Below are 23386 nucleotides of genomic sequence, written 5' to 3' on the forward strand. Positions count from 1 at the left end.
TTGCCCTCCGCTGGACTCTTTCCAATTTTTCCACATCCTTCTTGTAGTGTGGGGCCCAAAACTGGACACAGTACTCCAGATGAGGCCTCACCAATGTCGAATAGAGGGGAACGATCATGTCCCTCGATCTGCTGGCAATGCCTCTACTTATACATCCCAAAATGCCATTGGCCTTCTTGGCAACAAGGGCACACTGCTGACTCATATCCAGCTTCTCGTCCACTGTAACCCCTAGGTCCTTTTCTGCAGAACTGCTGCCTAGCCATTCGGCCCCTAGTCTGTAGAGGTGCATTGGATTCTTCCGTCCTAAGTGCAGGACTCTGCACTTGTCCTTGTTGAACATCATCAGATTTCTTTTGGCCCAATCCTCCAATTTGTCTAGGGCCCTCTGTATCCTATCCCTACCCTCCAGCATATCTACCTCTCCTCCCAGTTTAGTGTCGTCTGCAAACTTGCTGAGGGTGCAATCCACACCATCCTCCACATCATTTATGAAGATATTGAACAAAACCGGCCCCAGGACTGACCCTTGGGGCACTCCACTTGATACCGGCTGCCAACTAGCCATGGAGCCATTGATCACTACCTGTTGAGCCCGACAATCTAGCCAACTTTCTATCCACCTTATAGTCCATTCATCCAGCCCATACTTCTATAACTTGCTGACAAGAATACTGTGGGAGACCGTGTCAAAAGCTTTGCTAAAGTCAAGGAACAACACATCCACTGCTTTCCCCTCATCCACAGAGCCAGTTATCTAGTCATAGAAGGCAATTAGATTAGTCGGGCATGACTTGCCCTTGGTGAATCCATGCTGACTCTTCCTGATCACTTTCCTCTCCTCTAAGTGCTTCAGAATTGATTCCTTGAGGACCTGCTCCATGATTTTTCCAGGGACTGAGGTGAGGCTGACTGGCCTGTAGTTCCCAGGATCCTCCTTCTTCCCTTTTTTGAAGATGGGCACTACATTAGCTATTAAGAATATTAATTATAATCCTTACTCAGACTAATCTCCCACTGGTTTCCTGTTGGATTCTAGGGAAGTGAGAATATACTTAATTCCATTTTTTTAAAATGAAGAACAGGGAAGTTAAAATAAAAAAATCAGATTCTGAAAAATAATATACCTGATACAGCAAGAAAATCATCAATGCTTGTAATGTCATCCACAGCTTCAGTAAGAACATGTATGCGATTCTCCCATGTGCTCTTATATATTTCCATGCTGTTTTTTACCACCTGGCTTTTTGGTCTGGCAGCAAGAGCTAAAGCTGCGTTAATAACCTGCAGAAAATAAAATTATATTCTTGACTTCATCTGAAATAACTAAAATGCATAACAGATTCTAAGGCAGTATTTCTGTTTTCTGAGCATTGAAGATATTCATCCTTTCATTATATTCAAAGGAGGAATACTTGTAAAATATTGTACATATTAACCTTCCTGTTAACTGAATTAGAGTTCAGTTGTAATTTTAATTGAATAGGACTACAAAATATTCTTTAATTGGAGAATTCATGACATAAACAATTCTGTTTAGTAACATGAAATCTATTTTTGTCAGTATAAAATAGTTTCAAAATATTTTTACGTACAATCCCACTTTATTAGGTACGAATACGCTTTTACTACGTAATACATAATTAGAAAGATGTATAAGGTCACTGCAGTTTGGGGTTTATAAACCCTTAAGAGTAGCACCTATCATACTGTAAATTACTTTCACTGAAGGGATACTTTAACACCCTAAAGCTTTCAAGCATAGACATGGTATAGGGAGGTGTATACCAGTACAAGATATCATATTATCCCTGCTATGTATTCATCAAATGAAGAAAAAAAAAACAGAACACCAAACAAAAGACACTTGAAGAATTAAACAACAAAATAATTAATCATATCCTACATCTCAGTGTAATATCTAGTCTGGCAAGGTAGATTAGGAGAAAAACATACAAATTAGAAAGAATTCACAACTCTGCTCCACTGTGATCGAGTGGTTATAGCCGAGCAGTTCCTGGTTCTAAATTCAGCTGAAATGCCTTCTCATTATATGATCTTAAGGAAGCCTCTTGACCTTATGCTGGAGTGTACCCAGGGGAGTAATAAAGAAAAATTGCACTAAAGCTGATAGACTCTTTCCCTGTTTTAAGTGTTTTAAAATATTTCTTCCCTAGACACAAAAAGCATATAAAACTTAAATTAAAAATACATAGTAAATGTATATCATCATCAACTTTTGCAGGAGGAGGGAAAAAACACACAGAATCCTGAACTTAGTTCCTGGCAAACAAAAAGTTTCTCATTTCACATCGTATCCAATAACTTCAATTAAGTTACTGAATCAGGACCAGCTGGAGGATAGCTGCTTCATCACAGGCAAAGCTGAGCCTGACTTCCCTTGATGGACCAGCCAGCATGTGACAAGGAATACATTGGTTAAGGAATAAAATAGAAAACTATGCTATAATAGATGAACTATGAACAACTTTATTACTAATATATATGACCTACTGTACTAACCTACAGTATAGCAGTGCTACATTGTACATTAGGGAGGCAATCTTAAATAATACCCAATAAATGAATAAATATGTTAAAAGACCTGTTTCATTGTACATGAAGGAAAAGCAATCAAGAGGTCTCCATGCTATTCAAATTACTACTGAACCATTCTGTAGATTTCCAATAAAAATCTCCCTACCTTGACTTTTCACTAGTGTAAGTTAAATTCTACCAAAAATTGCTGAATATAAAAAAGGGACTCTTATTGATGTGAGTTCACCCTCTCCCCTTGGTTTTTGGCTTACTAATTCCACAATTATATTACCTGTTTACATTATATTTTAAGCTCATTGACACAGGGACATTTGCCTTTCTATATATCAGTGTTGCACCATCAACAGCTAACAAACAATATGTGTTTATTAAACTTTTCAAATTTAGAGAAACATAGTTATACAATTTTTAAAAGGGCAACTGATTTAACTCTGATGAAATGTAAGAACAATGTACTAAGGGAAAGAATGCCAAAAACCTGAGCAGTTACAGTACAAAAGTCTTCAGATCTGAATGTTTTTGTTTAAAAGCATCATGCCCTATGTTTTCAACAAAAAATATCTGCCAATAATTAATTGCTTGATTTCCAGTTAAGATGACATGGACTCTTCACAGAAAAAAAAAACTTTACTGAAGCTAAACCTGGTGATTTTATTATTAAAGCAGCCCTTGAAATAATTACAAAAAATGTAGTTTCCTTGCATGTAGTGCTGTACAGATTAGTCATTCAGCATGTAAAGAAAACTCTTGATTTCATGCAACTTTCTTTAAACAAAAACATTGACTTTAGAAATGATAGGTTGTTGTCACAACCTTCTCTGATGCCAAACAAGGACTGCCCAAGCCAGGTCCAGCTGGGTCCTCAGTTGACTTAAGCTTTTCCCTTTTTGACTATTAATTAATTTTGCACTAAAGACACATCTAATCTCTTTCCATATTTAACATATCATTACAAAAAATACTCTTCACAGTGAGTTATATGCTCATTTGATCCACACTGCTGGTCCCCAGAATCTAGAGGTAAAGAGATTATGTGTTTAAGGGACTGACAATGGCTACTATTTCTACTAACATGATCCTATCCATAAAACAGGGCAGATTTTTTACATGTCATTCACATTTGAATTGTGAGAACCCCAAACCCAGCTCCCAACCCTCATTTTACTATCTGTATTATTGTGAGGAAATGCATTTCATTTAATTCTAAGTTAATTAAGTCTTTTTGTGGTGTTGTTATATATTATATATATTAGAGCAGACATTCTCAAAATCTGGGTTCATGACCACCTTGCCCTTCTCATATGCCCAAATGGGAAGGGGGACACGTTGCAAGATCTCATCACATTTAGGAGGGAGGGCTTCTCAGTATTGAAAAGGTGAAGTACCATTTTTTTAGCACTCGCTAACTCCTAGAACAGTGCTAGAGGGGAAAGTGAGTAAGCTAGCTATAAAATTATACACATTTAATATTTAGAATATAATAATGTCACAGAAATAACATTGGTAATTTAGATTAAAGGTTGCTCTAATGCATCTTTTCACATAATTGCAAACACTAAAAAAAGAAGTAAATCATCAGTCACATTCACAGCCAACATAATGCCAATCTCCACGCATAATGACAAAAATAAAAAAGGAATCCTACAAAAAGTGGAAACAGACAAATTGCTAAGGATAAGTACAAAATAATAGCACAAGCAGTTAGGGACAAAATCAGAAGGGCTAAGGCACATAAATGAGTTACATCTAATTAGAGATATAAAAGGCAATAAAGAAGAGGTTCTTTAAATACATTAAGAACAAGAGAAAGGTTCACTATTTAGTGGGGAAGGAGAGCTAATTATGGACCCCAACACCAAGGCTAAAGTGTTTAATGCTTACTTTGCCTCAGTCTTCATTTAAAAAGTCAGTTGTGACTAGATGCTTACACAATTTATATTAACAACAAAGTGGAAGGAATATAAGACAGAATAGGGAAAGAACAGGTTAAAGAATATTTAGATAATTTACATGTATTCAAGGAGCAAGAGCCTGATGAAATTCAACCTATGGTACTTAAAAGAATTAGCTGAAGATATCTCAGAACCATTAGTGATTATCTTCAAAAAATCATGGTGACAGGGAAGGTCCCAGAAGGCTGAAGAAAGATAAACATAGTACCTGCCTTTAAAAAGAGGAACAAAGAGGACCTGGGGAATTATAGATCAGTCAGCCTCACTTTGATACCTGGAAAAATACTGGAACAAAGTATTAACCAATTTGTAAGCACCTAAAGCATAACATGGTGATAAACGATAGCCACCATAGATTTTTCAAGAAAAATCATGCCAAACCAACCTAATTTCCTTCTTTGACAGGTGTGACAAAGTTCCTGCTCTACCTTGGTGGGTCTCGCGCTTATTGGCGGATTTGCTCTCCTTGGAGCGTCATGGCAGCCCTCAGCTTGGCCGTTTTTTCTGAATTCACAGTCCAGGTCGACTCCTCCTGTGTCTGACCAGAAGTTGTGAGGATATGGGGGGAACCCGGGCCCGCCCTCTACTCCGGGTTCCAGCCCAGGGCCCTGTGGAATGCAGCTGCCTAGAGTGCCTCCTGGAACAGCTGTGCGACAGCTACAACTCCCTGGGCTACTTCCCCATGGCCTCCTCCCAACACCTTCTTTATCCTCACCATAGGACCTTCCTCCTGGTGTCTCATAACGTTTGTACACCTCAGTCCTCCAAGAGTCTACGTTCTCACTCTCAGCTCCTAGTGCCTCTTGCTCCCAGCTCCTCACACGCACACCACAAACTGAAGCGAGCTCCTTTTTAAAACCCAGGTGCCCTGATCAGCCTGCCTTAATTGATTCTAACAGCTTATTGATTGGCTGCAGGTGTTCTAATCAGCCTGTCTTAATTGTCTCCAGAAGGTTCCTGATTGTTCTGGAACCTTCCCTGTTACCTTACCCAGGAAAAAGGGACCTACTTAGCCTGGGGCTAATATATCTGCCTTCTATTACTCTCCTGTAGCCGTCTGGCCTGACCCTGTCATACAGGGTTACTGAACTGAATGGGGGAAAGCAGTAGAGATTATATATCCTGCTTTTAATAAGTCTTTTGATACAGTCCTCCATGACATTCTCATAAGCAAACTAGGGAAACGCAGTCTAAATTAAATTACTATAACATGGATACAAAACTGGTTGAAAGACCATACTTAAGGAGTAGTAACCAATGGTTCGCTGTCAAACCAGGACACGTTTAGAAAGGTCCCATAGGGGTCTGTCCTGAGTCTAGAACTATTCAAAATATTTTGTTTAATATCCTGCATTATGGAGTAGAGAGCATGCTTATAAAATCTGCAGATTACACCAAACTGCAGATGATACCAAGATGAGCTTGCTAGCGCTTTGAAGAACAAGATTACAATTCAAAACAATCTTGACAAATTGGAGAAACTGAATGAAATCAACAAGAAGAAATTCAATAAAGAGAAATGTAAAATATATTTAGGAACAAAAAATCAAATGCACAAATAAAAATGGGGAATTAGTAGTATTGCTGAAAAGGATGTGGGGGTTATAGTGGATCACAGACTGAATGTGTGTCAACAAAGTGATGCAGTTGCCAAAAAAAAAAAAAAGAGGCTAACATAATTCTGGAGCGTATTAACAGGTGTATTGTATGTCAGACCCGGGAGGGACTTGTCCTGTTCTACTCGGCACTGAGAAGGTCTCAGCTGAAGTAACTTGTCCAGTTTTGGGCACCACACTTTAAGAAAGATATGGACAAACTGGAGAGAGCCTGGAAGAGAGCAAAGAAATGATAGAAGGTTTAGAAAACCTGACCTATAATGAAAGGTTAAAAAATTGGGCATGGTTAGTCTTGAGAAAAGAATCCTGAGAGGGGATGTGATAACATCTTTAAATATGTTAAGGGCTGTTATAAAGAGGACTCTGATCAATTGTTCTCCATATCCACTAAAGGCAGGACAAGAAGTAATCAGCTTAATCAGCAGCAAAGGAGATTTAGGTTAAATATTAGGATTTTTTTTAACTTTAAGGAAAATGAAGTACTCGAATAGGCTTCCAAGGGAGGTTATGAAATCCCCATCATTGAAGGTTTTTAGGAACAAACACTTGTCAGGGATGGTCTTGTACTTGGCCCTGTGTCAGCTTGGGGACGATGGACTATAACACTTCTCATGATCCCTTCCAACCCAACATTTCTATGATTCTATAAGCCCACGACCATCACAACACTCAAGTATATACTGTCAACCCTGCATACAGTTTTAATTTGCAACATCAGATTTTAGTTAATGTAGGGTCTCATCCTTTATTAGTATTTTGATATTCCATTGCTACTAAGTCTTCTTAAATGAGTTCATGGGTATTCAGGTCGCAAAACATTTAAATCTCCATTATGATGCACAGGCTCTAGTGAAGGCACTGCACCACAGCCATTCCCCCCCCCCCACAGTTAAGGTGGAACATTTATGGTTATTAGGATTCATTTTTATAAAGATAAGTGCTCAGCATTTCCATCAGTTATTGTATTACCTTTGGCACTAAACATGCACTTTAAGTAAATACTTCATGGTAGACATGACAGACACAGAATAGCACATTATCCTAACACCAGCCTTAACCATCTTCTATTTCCGCAGGAAATTAAATATGTTCCCTTGCCTGTATCTTTATTATGATTAAAAGATTACTCTTCCTTAGGAGAAGCAGACTGATTCCTCTTGATACCTAATGTTATGTATTTTTTAAGGCTTAAGATCTACTAAAAGTGCTCTCAGAGAATAAAGTCTCTTAGATGTAGCATGGGTACTCTGGCCCATATGACATTTTCAATTATTTTATTAGAACATCTCTCAGCATCTGTGTCAAAAGACTTGTTTACTAAGTATATATGCTTGTTTGGAGTTACTTCAGCAGTCAGAATAAAGCACAGTTATTTGAAAAAGAACACCTTACTTTAAAGTTATAGATCACAACCCATAGCCTATGACTATAGCATGTGACTTAGAGGCAGACAGTTCTTTTACACAGGTTACTTCTTAACAGGGACAGGAAAATGCCAACATTTGCCCCCCGTCCCCCTCTTCCCCTGCAATGGAATTGGGAAGGATTTCCACACACTAAACTTGTATATCTAAGGTTATTCAGCCTCTGACTTAACCCATCTGGCTGCAGAGGCTGTACATATGATCTTGCCCATCTCTGTCTCCATAGAACCGAGAATTTACCAAGGGAAAACCTGATATATTAAAATGTATTTTTAAATCTTATAAAAAACTGAACATTGTTTTCTGTTATGTACCCTCATTATGGGGTTGGAACAAGATTAATGTCACAGTCTATTATTTCATTTGTGCAGTCCATAATGATGGGTATCATTGCTTATATGATTCATCCTACTGAACCCTAGGCAAACTTTTCATTAGTACATAATGCATTATGATAAGGATCAAAGACATTCAGTAAAAATCTCAAGCAAGAAAATAAAAACGAGGAATAGTACATATTATGAGCCATTTTATATTGAATCCCTATAAGATTGCCAAGATTATATGAAGAAACTGTACAATTTGGACAACGAAAGGATAATATCAGTATAGCCAAAACAATGGGGGACTGGAAGAGAATTGAAAAGTGTGGAGGGGAGTGGCAAATGAAGAAAAGTGCCCAATCAACCCCAGAGACATATATATCACAAGCAGAGCCTCTTCCACCTGAGAAGGGAGAAGAGCAAAAGACTGACAAAGTCTGTGAGGGAGCTCACCATACAGACCAGATTTATTTGGGAAGCATGGTGATACTAGAATACTGGGTACTAAAGAAAACCACAAGAGAATAAAGTAATATAATACACCAATAAATGTTCCTGTGTACAGTGGGAATGTTACCTTTGGCATTTCCAAATAAATACCAGCCCCTTACTAGCACTTGTGTATGTCACACTTATTATAGGCAGGGCTATAGTAGCACATGCTATTATTAAGGCTGCGAGTCTGTCACGGAGGTCACGGATTCCACGACTTTCCATGACCTCCGTGACTTCTGCAGCATCTGGTGCTGGCTCAGGAGCTACCTGAGCCGGGCAGCCCCTGGGTCAGCAGCAGCAGCAGTTTGGGTGTGTGGGAGGGGGCTCAGGGTTAGGGGCAGGAGGTTGGGGAGTGCAGGGGAGGGGCGCTTAGCATGCTGTTGGAGGATACCCAGATCCCACTGGCATGGCCCCCTGCAGCTCTTAGGCAACAAAGGGGAAGAGAGTCTCCGTGCCGCGCACTTCCTGGGCCCGCAGGCCCTGCCCCCGCAGCTCCCATTGGCTGAGGCAGCCGGCACTTGTGGTGGGAGCATTGGAGTCCCTGCCCTGGCCTCTGCCTCCACTGCCTAGGAGCTGTAGGGACACAGAGCTGGGTAGGAAGCTCCTGCCAGCCCTGCCAACCCCCTAGCCCCCAGTACCAGCTGGGGTCCCAGGTCACCTCCCCCAGCACCCACGGCACCCCTGGACCGCTCCCCGCCACCCCGAGCACCCATGGCCCCTGCCCAAGTTTTAGTCAGGGTGGTATTTTTAGTAAAAGTCATGGACAGGTCACGGGCCCATGAATTTTTGTTTACGGCCTGTGACCTGTCCATGACTTTTACTAAAAATACTCGTGACTAAAACATAGCCTTAGCTATTTTTAATGTTGCCCAACACTTCCCATAAGAAGACCCTGTTTTCAGTTGCTATTAATGTTGACAAACTTTCATTTTTTGTGCTGCAATTTTCCATGCCAGAGGTCTGCCTCGGGTTGATCTCTGGGGTGGAAATTTCAATCAAAACAATTCAGTTGTTTTTGAGAGCAAGGCTAGGGAAAATACATGTTGGCCACATTAAAAAAGTTTATTTAGTACTCCATGCTTTTGAGCAGGGACTTGAAATTTGGTAGTCGGATGGGCCTTCTGTCAGAGATATGCCTTTTTGCGACCCTGTGGAAATCTACCCAAACGTGGCCAAGTTCTAAGCCTCTGACAAGTCAGTTTCTACTTGCTCAATGGAGACTTTAGGTTTTAGGAGCTAAATTACCCCAAAGACTGCACCTTATTGGGCATGCTCCAGCTTGGGGTTATGCAGGATTTCCCCTGCAACTGGATTTCTGTGCTGCTGTGGGCTGGTCTAGGTCTGAGTACCTGAACTGAGAGCAGGGAAATTTTCTCTCCAGCACTCTCAGTGACCTGGCCTCAGGGAATGTGGTGCAGAAAGCTGCATGATTCAAATGCACAGGGGATAAGAGTCAGAGCTAAGGGAAGCAAGGGAATTCAATTAGGATGAGCCTGGGGGACAATTAGGACAAGGAGTCTGGGGGACAGGGAACAGACTCATAGTTGTGGGTGGTGGGGGAGATTAAGCTAGGAGACTCAGACAGGGAGCCGGTGAGGGAAATGGAAGGAAGGGGCTAGTAGGTTGGGGAAGCCTGAGACTGGAAGAGGAGTGAGAAGAAGAATGAGTAGGATGGAGAGAAGGGGAGGCAGAACTGATGAGTAGCTGTGGTGTAGGAGAACTGGGACTGGCTGGGAAAATAGACTGGGAGAAGGAGCTGTGGAGGACATACTGAAATTAAACGATGAGCCAAAGAAAGGAGACCTGGAGCCAGTGGGGATGGGGAATGTGAACAAGGAGGTGACAGGTGGCCAGGGTGGGGGATGGATAGTTGTATGAGAAGCTGGGAGGGAACTGGGAACAACTGGCCAAGGAGCTGGGCAGTGGGAGGGAACTGAAAATGGCTGGGGAAGGTGACAAAGTGGCACTAGTGAGTGATAGACTCGGATGAGGAGATAGGAGACTGGGGCTGGGATGAATTGCCTGATGAGTGGAGATTGGCACTGGATACGTGAAGAGAATGGGACTGGGACAAAGAGCCAGGAGTGGGGAACAGACAGGTCTGGGACTGGGACAGGCACAGGGTGGAGCAGACAGGGCAGAAGGGGCTATGCTTGTGGGGAATGAGCAATAGAGTCTGTTTATGCTAGTGTGCACTCCTCTCCGATGGGACCCAAGATTTCTGAGTGTCTCCATCCCTCTGCTATTACCAAATATTTGTGAAATCCACTGGCAAAGTGTCCTCTTGTGCTGGACCATACAGATGATGACCACTGCTATTGCTATCAATTATTCCATTAGCTCAAGTGGCAGAGGTCAGTGTAGTGGCATCAAAGGCACCAATCTTGCTGCTGACCAATGTGGGTGTTATGATGCCACAAGATGGAATTTCTGGGTTTTTTTTTCAGATTATTCTTTTAATAATCTATTAAATTACATGTACAAAACTACATAAAACCTATTATTAAGGTTGCATAGCCAAGTGCTCAAAAGTCAGGCAGTGCTGAAATTAAGGTTGCCTGTGTAAATTAATTCAGCCCCCTTGTGTCTTTGCATTATGATACAGTTGTTTAATTACATAATCACATACTATAGAGTCATAGAGTTTAAGGCTGCAAGGGACTACCAGATAATCTAATCTGACCCCTGCACATCACATGCCCCCAGCACCTCCACACTAACCCAACAACTGAAATTAGACTAAAGTATTACACCGCACAGGAGACTGGACTATCGTGTGCCACAGAGAGAGAATAGGAGGGACTGACACACACCAATGCCGAAGGCCCCACACAATGATAGGGAAATAATTAAATAAAATATATCCAGATAATCTGCAAGGTCACTGTCCTCCCGACCACACAATGGTGATCAATTAGACCCTGAGCATGTGAACAAGAACCAGCCAGCCTGGCACCTGAGAGACAATGCTTAGTGCCACCTCAGAGCCCTGGCCCAACCCCACCTAAAGTCCCATCTCCAGATGTGGCCTTCTCTGATGCTTCAGAGGAAGGAGACCAAAAAAAAAAAAAAACAACAACAACCCAGAATTCATTGGAAGGAGGAGGAAGATCCTTTCCTGATTCCTGGTGGTGACCACCTGAAATCCTGAAGCATGAGCTTTCAAGAACATAAGACATAAACCAGCAGTGAGCTCTAGAGCTCCTGAGATCCACCCAGTCATAAGCAACTTGTCATACAATTGCACTCATAAATTTGTGCAGCTCTTTCTTAAAATTAATTAAATTGTTTGCCCCCACAACTTCTACTCAGAGGTTGTTCCAGAACCTCACTCTTCTAATGCTTAGAAATCACCTTATTTCCAGCATGAATTTGTTCATGGCCAGTTTATATCCATTTGTTCTTGTACTAACATTGTCTTCTATCTTAAATAGCTTGTCATCTTTCCTGGTGTTTACCCCTCTCTCCCCCCCAGCCTTAGCCTTCTTTTTGCTAAACTAAACAAGCCAAACTCTTCCAGTCTCCTCTCATATGCCCTCCATTCCCCTGATCACCCTAGATGTCTTCTCTGCATCTGTTCCAGTTTGAATTAATCTTTCTTGAACATGTATGACCAGAATTATACACAGTATTCCAAATGATGCCGTACCAGTGCCTCATACTGAGGTATTAATATTTCTCTCTCTCTAATGGAAATGCCTCTCTTGACACATCCTAGGACATTTGTCTTTTTCACCACATTATGGCTCATAGTCATCCTGGAGTCAATCCATACACCCTAGTCTCTTCTCCTCTGCTGCTTCCAGCTGATGAGCACCCAGGTTGCAGCAGAAATTCTTATTAGACATTGCACTATGTACAATTGAATTTCATCCCATTTTGTCACTCCAGTCTTGAAGGTCATCCAGATCTTTCTTTATAATATTCCAACTCTCTTCTGTATTGATAACACTTCCCGACTTTGTATCATCGCCAAATTTCATCAGCATACTCCTACTTTTTGCGCCAAGGTCATTAATAAAAATATTGAATAAGATTAGTCCAAAGACCAATCTTTGAGTAACTCCACTGGTAACCTCCATCCATTCTATTAATTCACCTTTCAGCACAACCCTTTGCCTTCCCCCCTTAGCCAGTTCCTTATCCACCTTGCAATTCTTGTACTGATCCCATCTTCCCTAATTTAACTATTAATTTTCAGTGTGGTAGTGTATTAAATACTTTACTGAAGTCCAAATTTATAAGATCTCATGCATTGCCCTTATCTAAAAAATGAGTTATTTTCTCAGAGATGGAAATCAGGTTGATTTTAACTTTGGTAAACCCATGATGTATTACATCCTCTTTAGCATTTACCTCTGTGAATTTAATACTTTTATTTATTTATTTATTTACAATTTTTTCAAAAGCCTCGCCTACTACTTAGGTCAGACTAACAGGTCTGTAATTGCCCAGATCACTATTTTCCCCTTTAAACACAGGTAAGACATTATGTTTTCATTCAGAGCACAGGATGGACCTGCTCTGGGGATGAATCAGGGTGGTGGAGTTCAAAAGGCTGTTGTATGTAGGATCCCTACCTCATTTGTTACAGAAGTTGGAAGCTGTGTATTGAATGGGGCAGGGGATTACAGAAAAATAAAGGATGGTCTTTTGGTTAAAGCAGTTGAATGCTGCCCTGGACAACTGAATTCTTTCCCTGTTGGTGCCAGAGAGTTCCTACGTGATACTGAGCAAGTCACTTAAATCAAACTTTTCATAGGGTTCACCAATGGTGTGTTCCTCATTTTCTGGGTGCTTGTTGAGGATAATACCACCCCACATCTTACTGGGGTGTTGTGAAGATTAATTCATTAATGTTTGTGAACTCTCATATACTACAGTGATGAGCACCATTCAAAAGCCCATGAGGAAATTAATACGCCTGCCCTCAGAGAAGGGATTGAGTAGTCTGCATGGCTTAGGGCCACACATTGAACAATGAGGAAAAAACAAAATATTGAATAGCTTCTCATTAAGTAGGAACCATCCATCATCCTAGGCACTGAATGATCCTGTGGGAAAACCAGTATGTGGTCATGTAATAAAGATTGTATCATACTGCAAACACACAAGGCTGACAATAAAGATGATATGGGCCACCTTAATTCTGGCATTTCGTAACTTTTGAGTGCTTGACTTTGTAACGTTAATAATGTTATTTTAACATAGGTCATGTTTGTTTTGATTTTGCATATATTTAACATTTATATTAAAAATGGCAGCATTCAAAGACCCCCCATCAGGATGAGAGTTCTATTGTGACAGGTGCTGTATTGGAAAGCACAATCCCTGTATAGTACACTGGATGAGGGAAACTTATGTTTAAGTCTCTAGTTGTGCAGTGCCTACAAATAAATCATACTGCACATTGACCCAGAGAATTTGTCACAGAACTAAAAGTATACAAAATATCTGAAGCAAAAATACTGGACTCTTCCCTTAACAGATTTAGTTTCTTTCTAAACTATTTCCACTCTTGATCCATGAAACAGCTTTTGAAGTGCCAGACTGCCAAGGACTAGAAGCAGCTCATACAATAAGACTTTAACATTTGATTTTCCTGTAGCACACAATTCAGTGACCCATAAGAAAACAAAGTGAAAGAACAGGCTATATTATTCACCTAATATCTGTCATACAATCTGCCTTAAGCAATCCTGCTTCATTCCTCTGAAAATCCTGTTCAGAAACTACATGTGCAATTTGGACAGTGGCACAACTGCTTAGCCTAGGAGTTGACTCTAAGGTTGTCTGATTATGTTCTTGGAAAAGGAATTCCACAGCTGCATCCCTGGAGGCATGTCCAGTACCTAAATGGGTATTTTGGCCTTGGATGCACAGTGAGGAGAGGACATGGCTGCTGTCATTTTGGCATCTGGACCAACCTCTGCTGACATTGTCAGTATATTTTATTTTTGTCTATGACCAAAACAATGCATCTTCAGCTTTTATAATAAGTAATAAATAATAATAATAATAATACTGTCTTCACTCTTCCAATTTGTAGCTGTCTTTCCTTTGTTTTTGGCAGCAGTTGAACCTCAAATCTAATCTACAAATTGAGTTAGTTCTGCTTCTTACTTTTATGACACAAATATTTTAAATATAATACCTAACTTTTAATGCATTCTTTCATGTTGTCTCTTTCAATTCTACAGTTGTGGATTCTTTGTTTTTCCTTTTGACAAACAAAAGGGAATGTTTTTCTAAATGACACACCTAAAGTGATGCAATAACGGAAACAAGTCTACACAGGATGTACAGCCCATCTTATATAGCTTTAATATTGTGTACACATACAACAACTTTAGCATATCCAAACGTACTGCTACCCAGGATATCCACAGACTTGTACAATGATCAAGTTATAGAATATGGGACACATGAAATGCAACCACATAAGAGATAGCCATCAGTTGGGGGGAGGTATATGAATACAATACACATTACCATTGCCACTCTGGGCTTGACATAGAGTTGTTACAACAAACTTTGCCCTTTTCCACCTCACCAAAACAATGGCCTGGATTTCTGCCTCCCACAGAAATCAGCATGGAAAGGAAATTTCTCCAGGATCCCCCGATAGCATTTCCATAAAATCATTCTATGTGGTTTGGCTCCTGCAGAACGTATAGGGGTTCTACCTTCAATTCCTCTGGATACTAGAGATCAACAGGACCCCTTGTGTCTTGGCAGCTGCTCTAGCACATCCTTGCTTGTAGGCAACTGCCAGGGTCTCATGATCCAGTGTCATTTACCAGAACCTCCAGCAAATTGTAATTTGCAAGCATGTAGGGAGCACTGGGCTGTATTACCTTATATGCACAGGTCCACACTGGGCTTGGAAGGGAATGATACGTGTCTGCCCAGTCATTCCCATCTTGCCCTAGGCCTGCTTTTTCCTTACATTTGAATCCTGCAGCTATAGGGTTCTCTCAGACAGACGAAGCAGCACCATGTCAAAGCTATGTGCAGAGGGATGCAGATCAGAAGGATGATCAGTCCAAAAAAAATGGAAAATGTGTAAGTTAATGAGGAAGAGTTGCTAATTTTTTGCTCCATTGGTTTTAAATATTGCAACAACTAGCAAGAGAGAGACCATTTTAGAGTGCTTTAGTTTGTATTTTTGCCCACTTCCACTTTCAGAAACTTGGAAAGAATTCCTGGAATAATTATGGAGGCATTGCTAAATTCTATACAATAGTTAAAGCCATGTTGAGATTTGCAGTTAAAATAAGGTTAAAAGAGGGAAAAGCAGTGGTTCCCTGCTTTTGTTCTCCGGAAGGACCAGCTATGGATCACCAGGGACTCAGTCACAGCAGAACTCCTTGCACAGCCTAGAGATGTACAGCTCTTAAACTAAGTTTAGAGGCCACTAGAGATGGGCGATCCTTGTGCAAACCTTTCAAACAATTTTTAGAGAGGTTCACAAACTAGCTGGAGTTTTCAAACTATTTTTTCCTTTTCAGTTTAAGTAAATTTTTCCCCACAAAGGATGATTCCATTCAAAAACTAACCAAGCAAGCAATTTCTAAGTAGAGGGAAGCCCCTGCTATGTGTTAAGGAGAAAAGAAACACCCCATAAAACAAGACTGATACAAATGGCTTCCCTATACACACTTGGCAAAATTCTGCAATGACTTACATGGGTTGTAAAAGTCACTTGTCAAGTACAACATGACAAGAAAAGAACTGTAAGTCATGAAAGTTATCTAATTTGTGCCAATAAAGGCAAGGTGTGAGGTGCAAAGTGAGTGTAAATTGATAAACATAAAGGGCTCAGCATTTCTTTTAATGGAAGTCCTTCAACTGAGTGCAGGGCTAAAATGCTCCACACCTGGGGAAGCACCAGAGGAAAATCTGCCTGAGCTCAATTCTTACTTTTCCATATCTCCACCATATAATTTTGCCCATTGCATTTATTTTTTCATTTGAGTTCTCTCTCTCTCCTCTTTCTGTTTTCTTTGTACTGGTTCTCTATATCTTTTCCCAACACTGCCCAGTCTCCAACCCATTTTTCTATTTACTTTCCCTTGTTTTTTCTCTCTATCCTTCATTCCCCTAGCCCACAGTCTCTCCTAATAATATTTAAAATATTTAAATCAATGCACAATGTTCAAGTGAGCTTGTCATTAAGCAAAAAGAATTTGCCAATCTATGGTGCCAAGTATGAAAAACATTCTATTGTGTCTTCTCCATTTAATTACTAAATGCTGGGCAATAGTTTCTTCTTTTTAAGTGCTGATTTAGTGCATTTGGAAGAGTTATGTTCTAAAAATCTTAAGCATACTACACGTTGATCACATGTGAATTTCCTCTTATGGTTATATTCTAACTGAATTTCAAAATTGTGTCAAGGTTCCTCCCCCACTCTGAACTCTAGGGTACAGATGTGGGGACCTGCATGAAAAACCTCCTAAGCTTATCTTTACCAGCTTAGGTCAAAACTTCCCCAAGGTACAAAATATTCCACCCGTCGTCCTTGGATTGGCCGCTACCACCACCAAACTAATACTGGTTACTGGGGAAGAGCTGTTTGGACGCGTCTTTCCCCCCAAAATACTTCCCAAAACCTTGCACCCCACTTCCTGGACAAGGTTTGGTAAAAAGCCTCACCAATTTGCCTAGGTGACTACAGACCCAGACCCTTGGATCTTAAGAAAAATGAATAATCCTCCCAACACTTGCACCCCCCCTTTCCTGGGAAATGTTGGATAAAAAGCCTCACCAATTTGCATAGGTGACCACAAACCCAAACCCTTGGATCTGAGAACAATGAAAAAGCATTCAATTTCTTACAAGAAGACTTTTAATAAAAATAGAAGTAAATAGAAATAAAGAAATTCCCCCTATAAAATCAGGATGGTAGATATCTTACAGGGTAATTAGATTCAAAAACATAGAGAACCCCTCTAGGCAAAACCTTAAGTTACAAAAAAGATACACAGACAGAAATAGTTATTCTATTCAGCACAATTCTTTTCTCAGCCATTTAAAGAAATCATAATCTAACACATACCTAGCTAGATTACTTACTAAAAGTTCTAAGACTCCATTCCTGGTCTATCCCCGACAAAGACAGACTATAGACAGACACACAGACCCTTTGTTTCTCTCCCTCCTCCCAGCTTTTGAAAGTATCTTGTCTCCTCATTGGTCATTTTGGTCAGCTGCCAGCGAGGTTACCTTTAGCTTCTTAACCCTTTACAGGTGAGAGGAGCTTTCCCCTGGCCAGGAGGGATTTCAAAGGGGTTTACCCTTCCCTTTATATTTATGACAGTTATATTCTAACTGAATTTCAAAATTACCATTGGCAATGGCACCCATGAGTATCAAAAATCACATCAGTCAAATTGTTTTGAAAGAAAAATAATTAGTGATTCTAGCATATAAGTCTCAAAAACTAGGGTTTTTTTTAGGAAGATGGAGCCCAGAAATTAGCATGAATGGATATAAAGTTACACTATGAGTCCTAAAAACTTAACCAAGAAACTGAAGAAAATTCCCAGGCAATCTCTGTACATGCTGGAAGATCTCCCTTCCCCCACCCCTCTTCCCCCCCACATCCCATAAGAGATTTGTACTTCCTGCCACTGTTGAAATTAAGTCTAAATCTTGCTGCCAGAATGTGTGATCAGGAGACCTTTGGCGGTTAAGATGAAGGAATAATCCTCTTTAGGCAACACAGATGCAGCAAATCTATTCTGCTGTTGCTACTCTAGCTTCAGGGCTAGAATAGCTTCTCTGGCATTGAAGGGGGATAAGTGTGTTTGTTCTGTATAAGCGTGTTTAGTCTGTATAGTAACATATCCAAAAATCCTGACGTTGGGCTCTGACTATAAATTCCTACGGTGCAAGGGTGCACAGAAAGTCCCCATGCAGCTGAGCTCTGTGGATTTGCAAGGTCTGCAAATCCTGCTCCCCACCATCAGGGCAGTAATGCATTCATTCTACAATGGGTGAACCTTAGACCAGGAGGGGCACGATGTATTCCTAAGAGCAGAGAATGCTTAGGAAAGTAACATAGATATGGACATTACATGATAAACTCCATATTCCTGTTCAGCATTTGATCTTTTAGCATCGGATAGGTTGTTCATTTTGAAGAAGCAGAAGAGGGAGGGGAGCAGAAACAAGTCTGTTTACTAAGCAATTTTAGAATTTCTTACTTACAGTGCATGTTGTAATTTCCATAGGACCAAATAATGTCTACAGTGGTCAGATCACAGACTGGCATTCTGCACTGCATATACAGAGGTGCTCACTAGTTTCCAGTTACTCCCTGATGTGTTAATAAATACCAAGGACACAAGATATCAACATCTTCAGGAGAATGGAAATATTATTGCTCCATTTCCTTTCATATACTAATTATACAGTAGTTTTTTCTCTCCCCCAACTCCCTTTTCCATTGAGCCTCCATAAGTTAAGATTTAGCAGCACTCATCATTTGTCATGCTTAAGTCAGTATCATGTGATCAATTTTCCAAGCCAGGGACTCAGTGCTCCATCTCAATAATTCTTAGGTTACATTGATACAGTTTTCATTCACTATGCTGACCAACCACTTAAGTTATAAAATGTGTCTGTCAAGAGGGAAACACTGTAAATGTCACTTCAGTGCAAACACTTCTGTCCAAGCCTCCAATAAATTATTATTCTGAGAGTCAAATTCTATTTCCATTTGTGTCCAGGAGGGCTTTTTCTTCTTGCTGTCCTTTTTTCCCCTTTGTGCCTTCCTTGTTTGGTAGATTTCTTCACCAGAGTCTGACAGGCTCTGTCAGAAATAATGACTGGACTTACCACAACATGTCTCAATATATAGTGATAAAGTGAAATTTCTAGCAAATCAAATATAATAAAAATGTGAATTGGTTTGGAAAGTTTGATCAAAATTTGTTAAGCTATGTTGTTATAATTTTATTTAACAAGTGAATTTAGGACTCAAGACAGACACCAGGTTCACATCCCTGAAGGATGAAGTCCTCAGATCTTCACTAAAGAAAAGGTACAGCCCAGGCAGCAGGAGGGCTGGCTTTCCCATCGCTGCCCCACATTTTTGTCTCAACTCTCTCCAGGGATCGCTATGATAGATGCAAAGGCACAGATTTTTAGGCCAAATGGGACCACTATGATCACATAGTCTGAGCTTCTGAATAACACAAGCCATAGAATTTCACCCAGTAATTCTTTTATGAAGCGTAATTACTTGACATTGCACTAGGTCACATCTTTCAAAGAGACATACAATCTTGATTTAAAGTTTTCAGGTGATGGAGAATTCACTACATCCCCCAGGGAAAATTATTCAAATGGTTAGTTACACTTGCCATTAAAAATATGAGCCTTACTTCCAGTTTGAATTTGTCTAGTTTCAACAAGTTTATTTGACAAGATCTATTTTCCATATAATAATGTTGATTGCCATTAATGAAATTGCCACCGTTGAGCTGTTGATTGGTTGAGTCTAATATCAGCCATTACATTATTTTCCCTGGGAACTATGTCAAGCTAACAGGCCCATAAATTACACAGATCATCCTGTTTACACTTTTAAAATGTTGACTAGACATTAGCCCTCAAACTGTCTCACTATCCAAGATAAATTAGCAGCAGAGATCCAGCAAGGTCCTTTGCATGGATGTGTTAGTAGTTTTAATTCCATGGTCATTCAAGTCTTGGCCTCTCCACTAAGATTGTCAACAAAAGGAACTATTTAGTGTCATTCACAGTGACAGTTGCTGTGTTGTGCACATTCAGTGGAAAATACAGTGGGGAGATTTATATACATAGAGAACATGAAACAATGGGTGTTACCATACACACTGTAAGGAGAGGGATCAGGTAAGGTGAGCTATTACCAGCAGCAGAGCCGGGGGGGGGGGCCTTTTGTAGTGACTACAAAAGGTCTTTTCCCCCACTCTCCTACTGGTAATAGCTCACCGTAAGTGATCCCCCTCATTACAGTGTGTATGGTAACACCCATTGTTTCATGTTCTCTGTGTATATAAACCTCCTCACTGTATTTTCCACTGAATGCATCCGATGAAGTGAGCTGTAGCTCACGAAAGCTCATGCTCAAATAAATTGGTTAGTCTCTAAGGTGCCACAAGTACTCCTTTTCTTTTTGCGAATACAGTTAAAGGATTTTGAAAATACGATGAGACACATGTATGGTACATTAATATTCTGAAGTTTAACACAATTCATAAATGGGTAGGATATCCACATATACACAAGTAAGCACTATGACAGGGTCATGCCAGATGGCTTCAGGAGAGTGATAGAAGGTAGATATATTAGCTGCAGATTAAGCAGGTCCGTTTTCCCTGAGTAAGATAATGGGCTGTTCGAGAACAATCAGGAAGTTTCTGGAACCAATTAAGGCAGGCTAATTAGGACACCTGGAGCCAATTAAGAAGCTACCACAATCAATTAGGACAGGCAGGCTAATCAGGGCATCTGGTTTTAAAAAGGACCTCACTTCAGTTAGTGAGGAGCTGGGAGCAAGAGGTGCAAGAAGCTGAGAGTGAGTAGGCGTACTGCTGGAGGACTGCAAAGTACAAGCATTACCAGAATCAGGGGAAGGTCCTGTGGTGAGGATAAAGAAGGTGTTGCAAGAAGGCCATGGGGAAGTAGCCCACAGAGTTGTAGCTGTCATGCAGCTGTTACAAGAGACACTGTAGACAGTTGCAATCCACGGGGCCCTGGGCTGGAACCTGGAGTAGAGGGTGGGCCCGGGTTCCCCCCATCCCCCTCAACTCCGCATTTGAGACAAGAGGAGGTGACTTGGACTGTGGGTCCCACCAGAGGGGAAGGTCCCTGACCTATCCCCCAACCCACTAGGTGGGTCAGCAGAGAGTGTGTGGATTGTTCTCCTCCCTTTTCCCATGCTGGCCAGTGATGAGGTTAGCTGAGTGAATGGCAGGTTTGAGCCACTTGCAAAAGTGGCCAAACTGAGGGCTGCCGTGAATCTCTGAGGTGAGCAAATCCGCGAATAACTGCAGGATCCACCGAGGCAGAGGAGGAACTTTGTCACAGCACATATACTGAAGAATGTAAAAATCACATATTTAATTAGATACACCTGCATGTATTTTTAAAAAATTCTGATCATCATGGGACACTGGCATATTTAAATGTGCAATCAGAAAAGTAAATAGATATATGATCATGCAAATAAATGGAGGTAACTTTTTAAAAAAAAATCCCCTAAAAAAAATTGGTGCAAAAATTATTACTTAGTGACTTTGTATATTTGCATTAAACTGAAAACTACATGGCTAGATATCAGACTCTTAGAGCCACAGGCCTGGCTGGGCTGAGACTACCAGCCTTTGTCCTCTCCATCTCACTCCAACTGCCATATATGGCATAAATTGAACTTTCGTAGGAGTAGCCCCAGAGGAGCTGAATGGTAGTGGAGATACAGGGCCACAGGGGGGAGGGAGTTGCAGGGCCACATGGTGATGGGGGAGGAGGTGCAGAGTTACATAGGGACAGGGGAGTGGCTGGGTGGGGGCACAGGAAGGGAGTACAGGGACACATAGGCACAGGGGAGAGGCTGGTGGGGGCACAGAGACACATGGAAAAAAGGGGAGTGTCTGGGAGGAGATACAGAGTCACATGGGGACAGCAGGAGGGGTGCACAGCCATATGGGGATGAGGGGAGTGGGTGTCTGAGGGGGGTGGAGGGACACATGGACAGGGGGTGCAAGGACACATGGGGGTGCAGAAACACATGGGGACAGAGACAGATGTGCCTGACTGAACAGAGAGGCTAGGGGTCAGCCAGGGTCTGCATGGGGAAAGCTCCCTAACAATCCCTTCCTGCTCCCCCCAAAAGACCTGTTCCATACTTTTCTTACCCATACCTAACAACCCTCTAAGTTCACACCCAGGCACCTTCCCAGCAAATAAAATCTCTCCCCCTTAGCTCCTCTGTTATCTCTGACTCCCCCAAAACTTTACACTGATTCAGAGGGGCACGGGAAATACAGTTTTGTATTGTAGTTTGAATGAATTATTACTCAGAATTCTGTATTAATATGACTAGTAAGGAATCTATTTGTCAAAAAACATTTCCTGAATCTTTTTTGTTATCTGTATTGTTACAGACATACTTGCTAAGAGGTATTTTGACATAAATGTCAAAAAATAATTGAAACTAGTGTGATTATATTGTGTTATTTTGACAAATAAAATATGCAAATTTTTTAATTTTTTGGCATAGAATTCCTCCTGAAGTAACTATGTAGACAAAACAATGAGTAGTCCGGTGGCACCTTGAAGAGTAACAGATTTATTTGGGCATAAGCTTTCATGGGTAAAAACCCCACTTCTTCAGTTGCATTGAGTGAAAATTACAGATACAGGCATAGATATACTGTCACATGAAGAGGAGGGAGTTACCTTACAAGTGGGAAAAGGATGGTACAGAGGAAAAAGCACAGTAAACTATCTAAACTCCTATATGCCACAGGAGGCTACAAAAGTTGCCTTAACTCACCCAACAATATTGTTAATCTATCCAACCACACACTTAGCTAGGCAGAGGAGTCTGTCCTATCTTGGGGACTCTCTTTCTGCTCCCCCACCCCCATGCACATGATACAGTTCTGTGGTGATCTGGAAGCCTACTTTCACCATGTCCAACTCAAGGAATATTTTCAACACACCACTTAACAGCACACTGACCCACAGGAACCCTCCTACTAACACTACAAGAAGAAGAATTCTGCATGGACTCCTCCCGATGGTCAAAATGACAGACTGGACTTCTATACAGAGTGCTTATGTAGACGTGCACAGGCTGAAATTGTGAACAAACAGCATCACTTGCCCCATAACCTCAGCTGTACAGAACACAACGCCATTCACAGCCTCAGAAACAACTCTGACATTATAATCAAAGGGGCTGACAAAGAAGGTGTTGTAGTCATCATGAACAGGTCATATTATGAACAGGAGGCTGC

At 40.9% G+C, this 23386-nt stretch overlaps 1 protein-coding gene across 1 annotated transcript in view; it reads right to left on the reverse strand.

Annotated features, from left to right (window-relative positions):
- CTNNA3 (catenin alpha 3) overlaps positions 1-23386 on the reverse strand; it is a 928050-nt gene that overhangs the window by 248346 nt on the left and 656318 nt on the right. Inside the window, exon 11 of the mRNA XM_084634510.1 lies at positions 1128-1284. Within this exon, the coding sequence (XP_084490636.1) occupies positions 1128-1284 (157 nt within the window). The remainder of the gene's footprint in view (positions 1-1127; positions 1285-23386) is intronic.

Source organism: Lepidochelys olivacea (assembly GCF_965140295.1).
Source record: "Lepidochelys olivacea isolate rLepOli2 genome assembly, chromosome: 7".
In the NCBI taxonomy this organism is placed as follows: domain Eukaryota; kingdom Metazoa; phylum Chordata; order Testudines; family Cheloniidae; genus Lepidochelys; species Lepidochelys olivacea.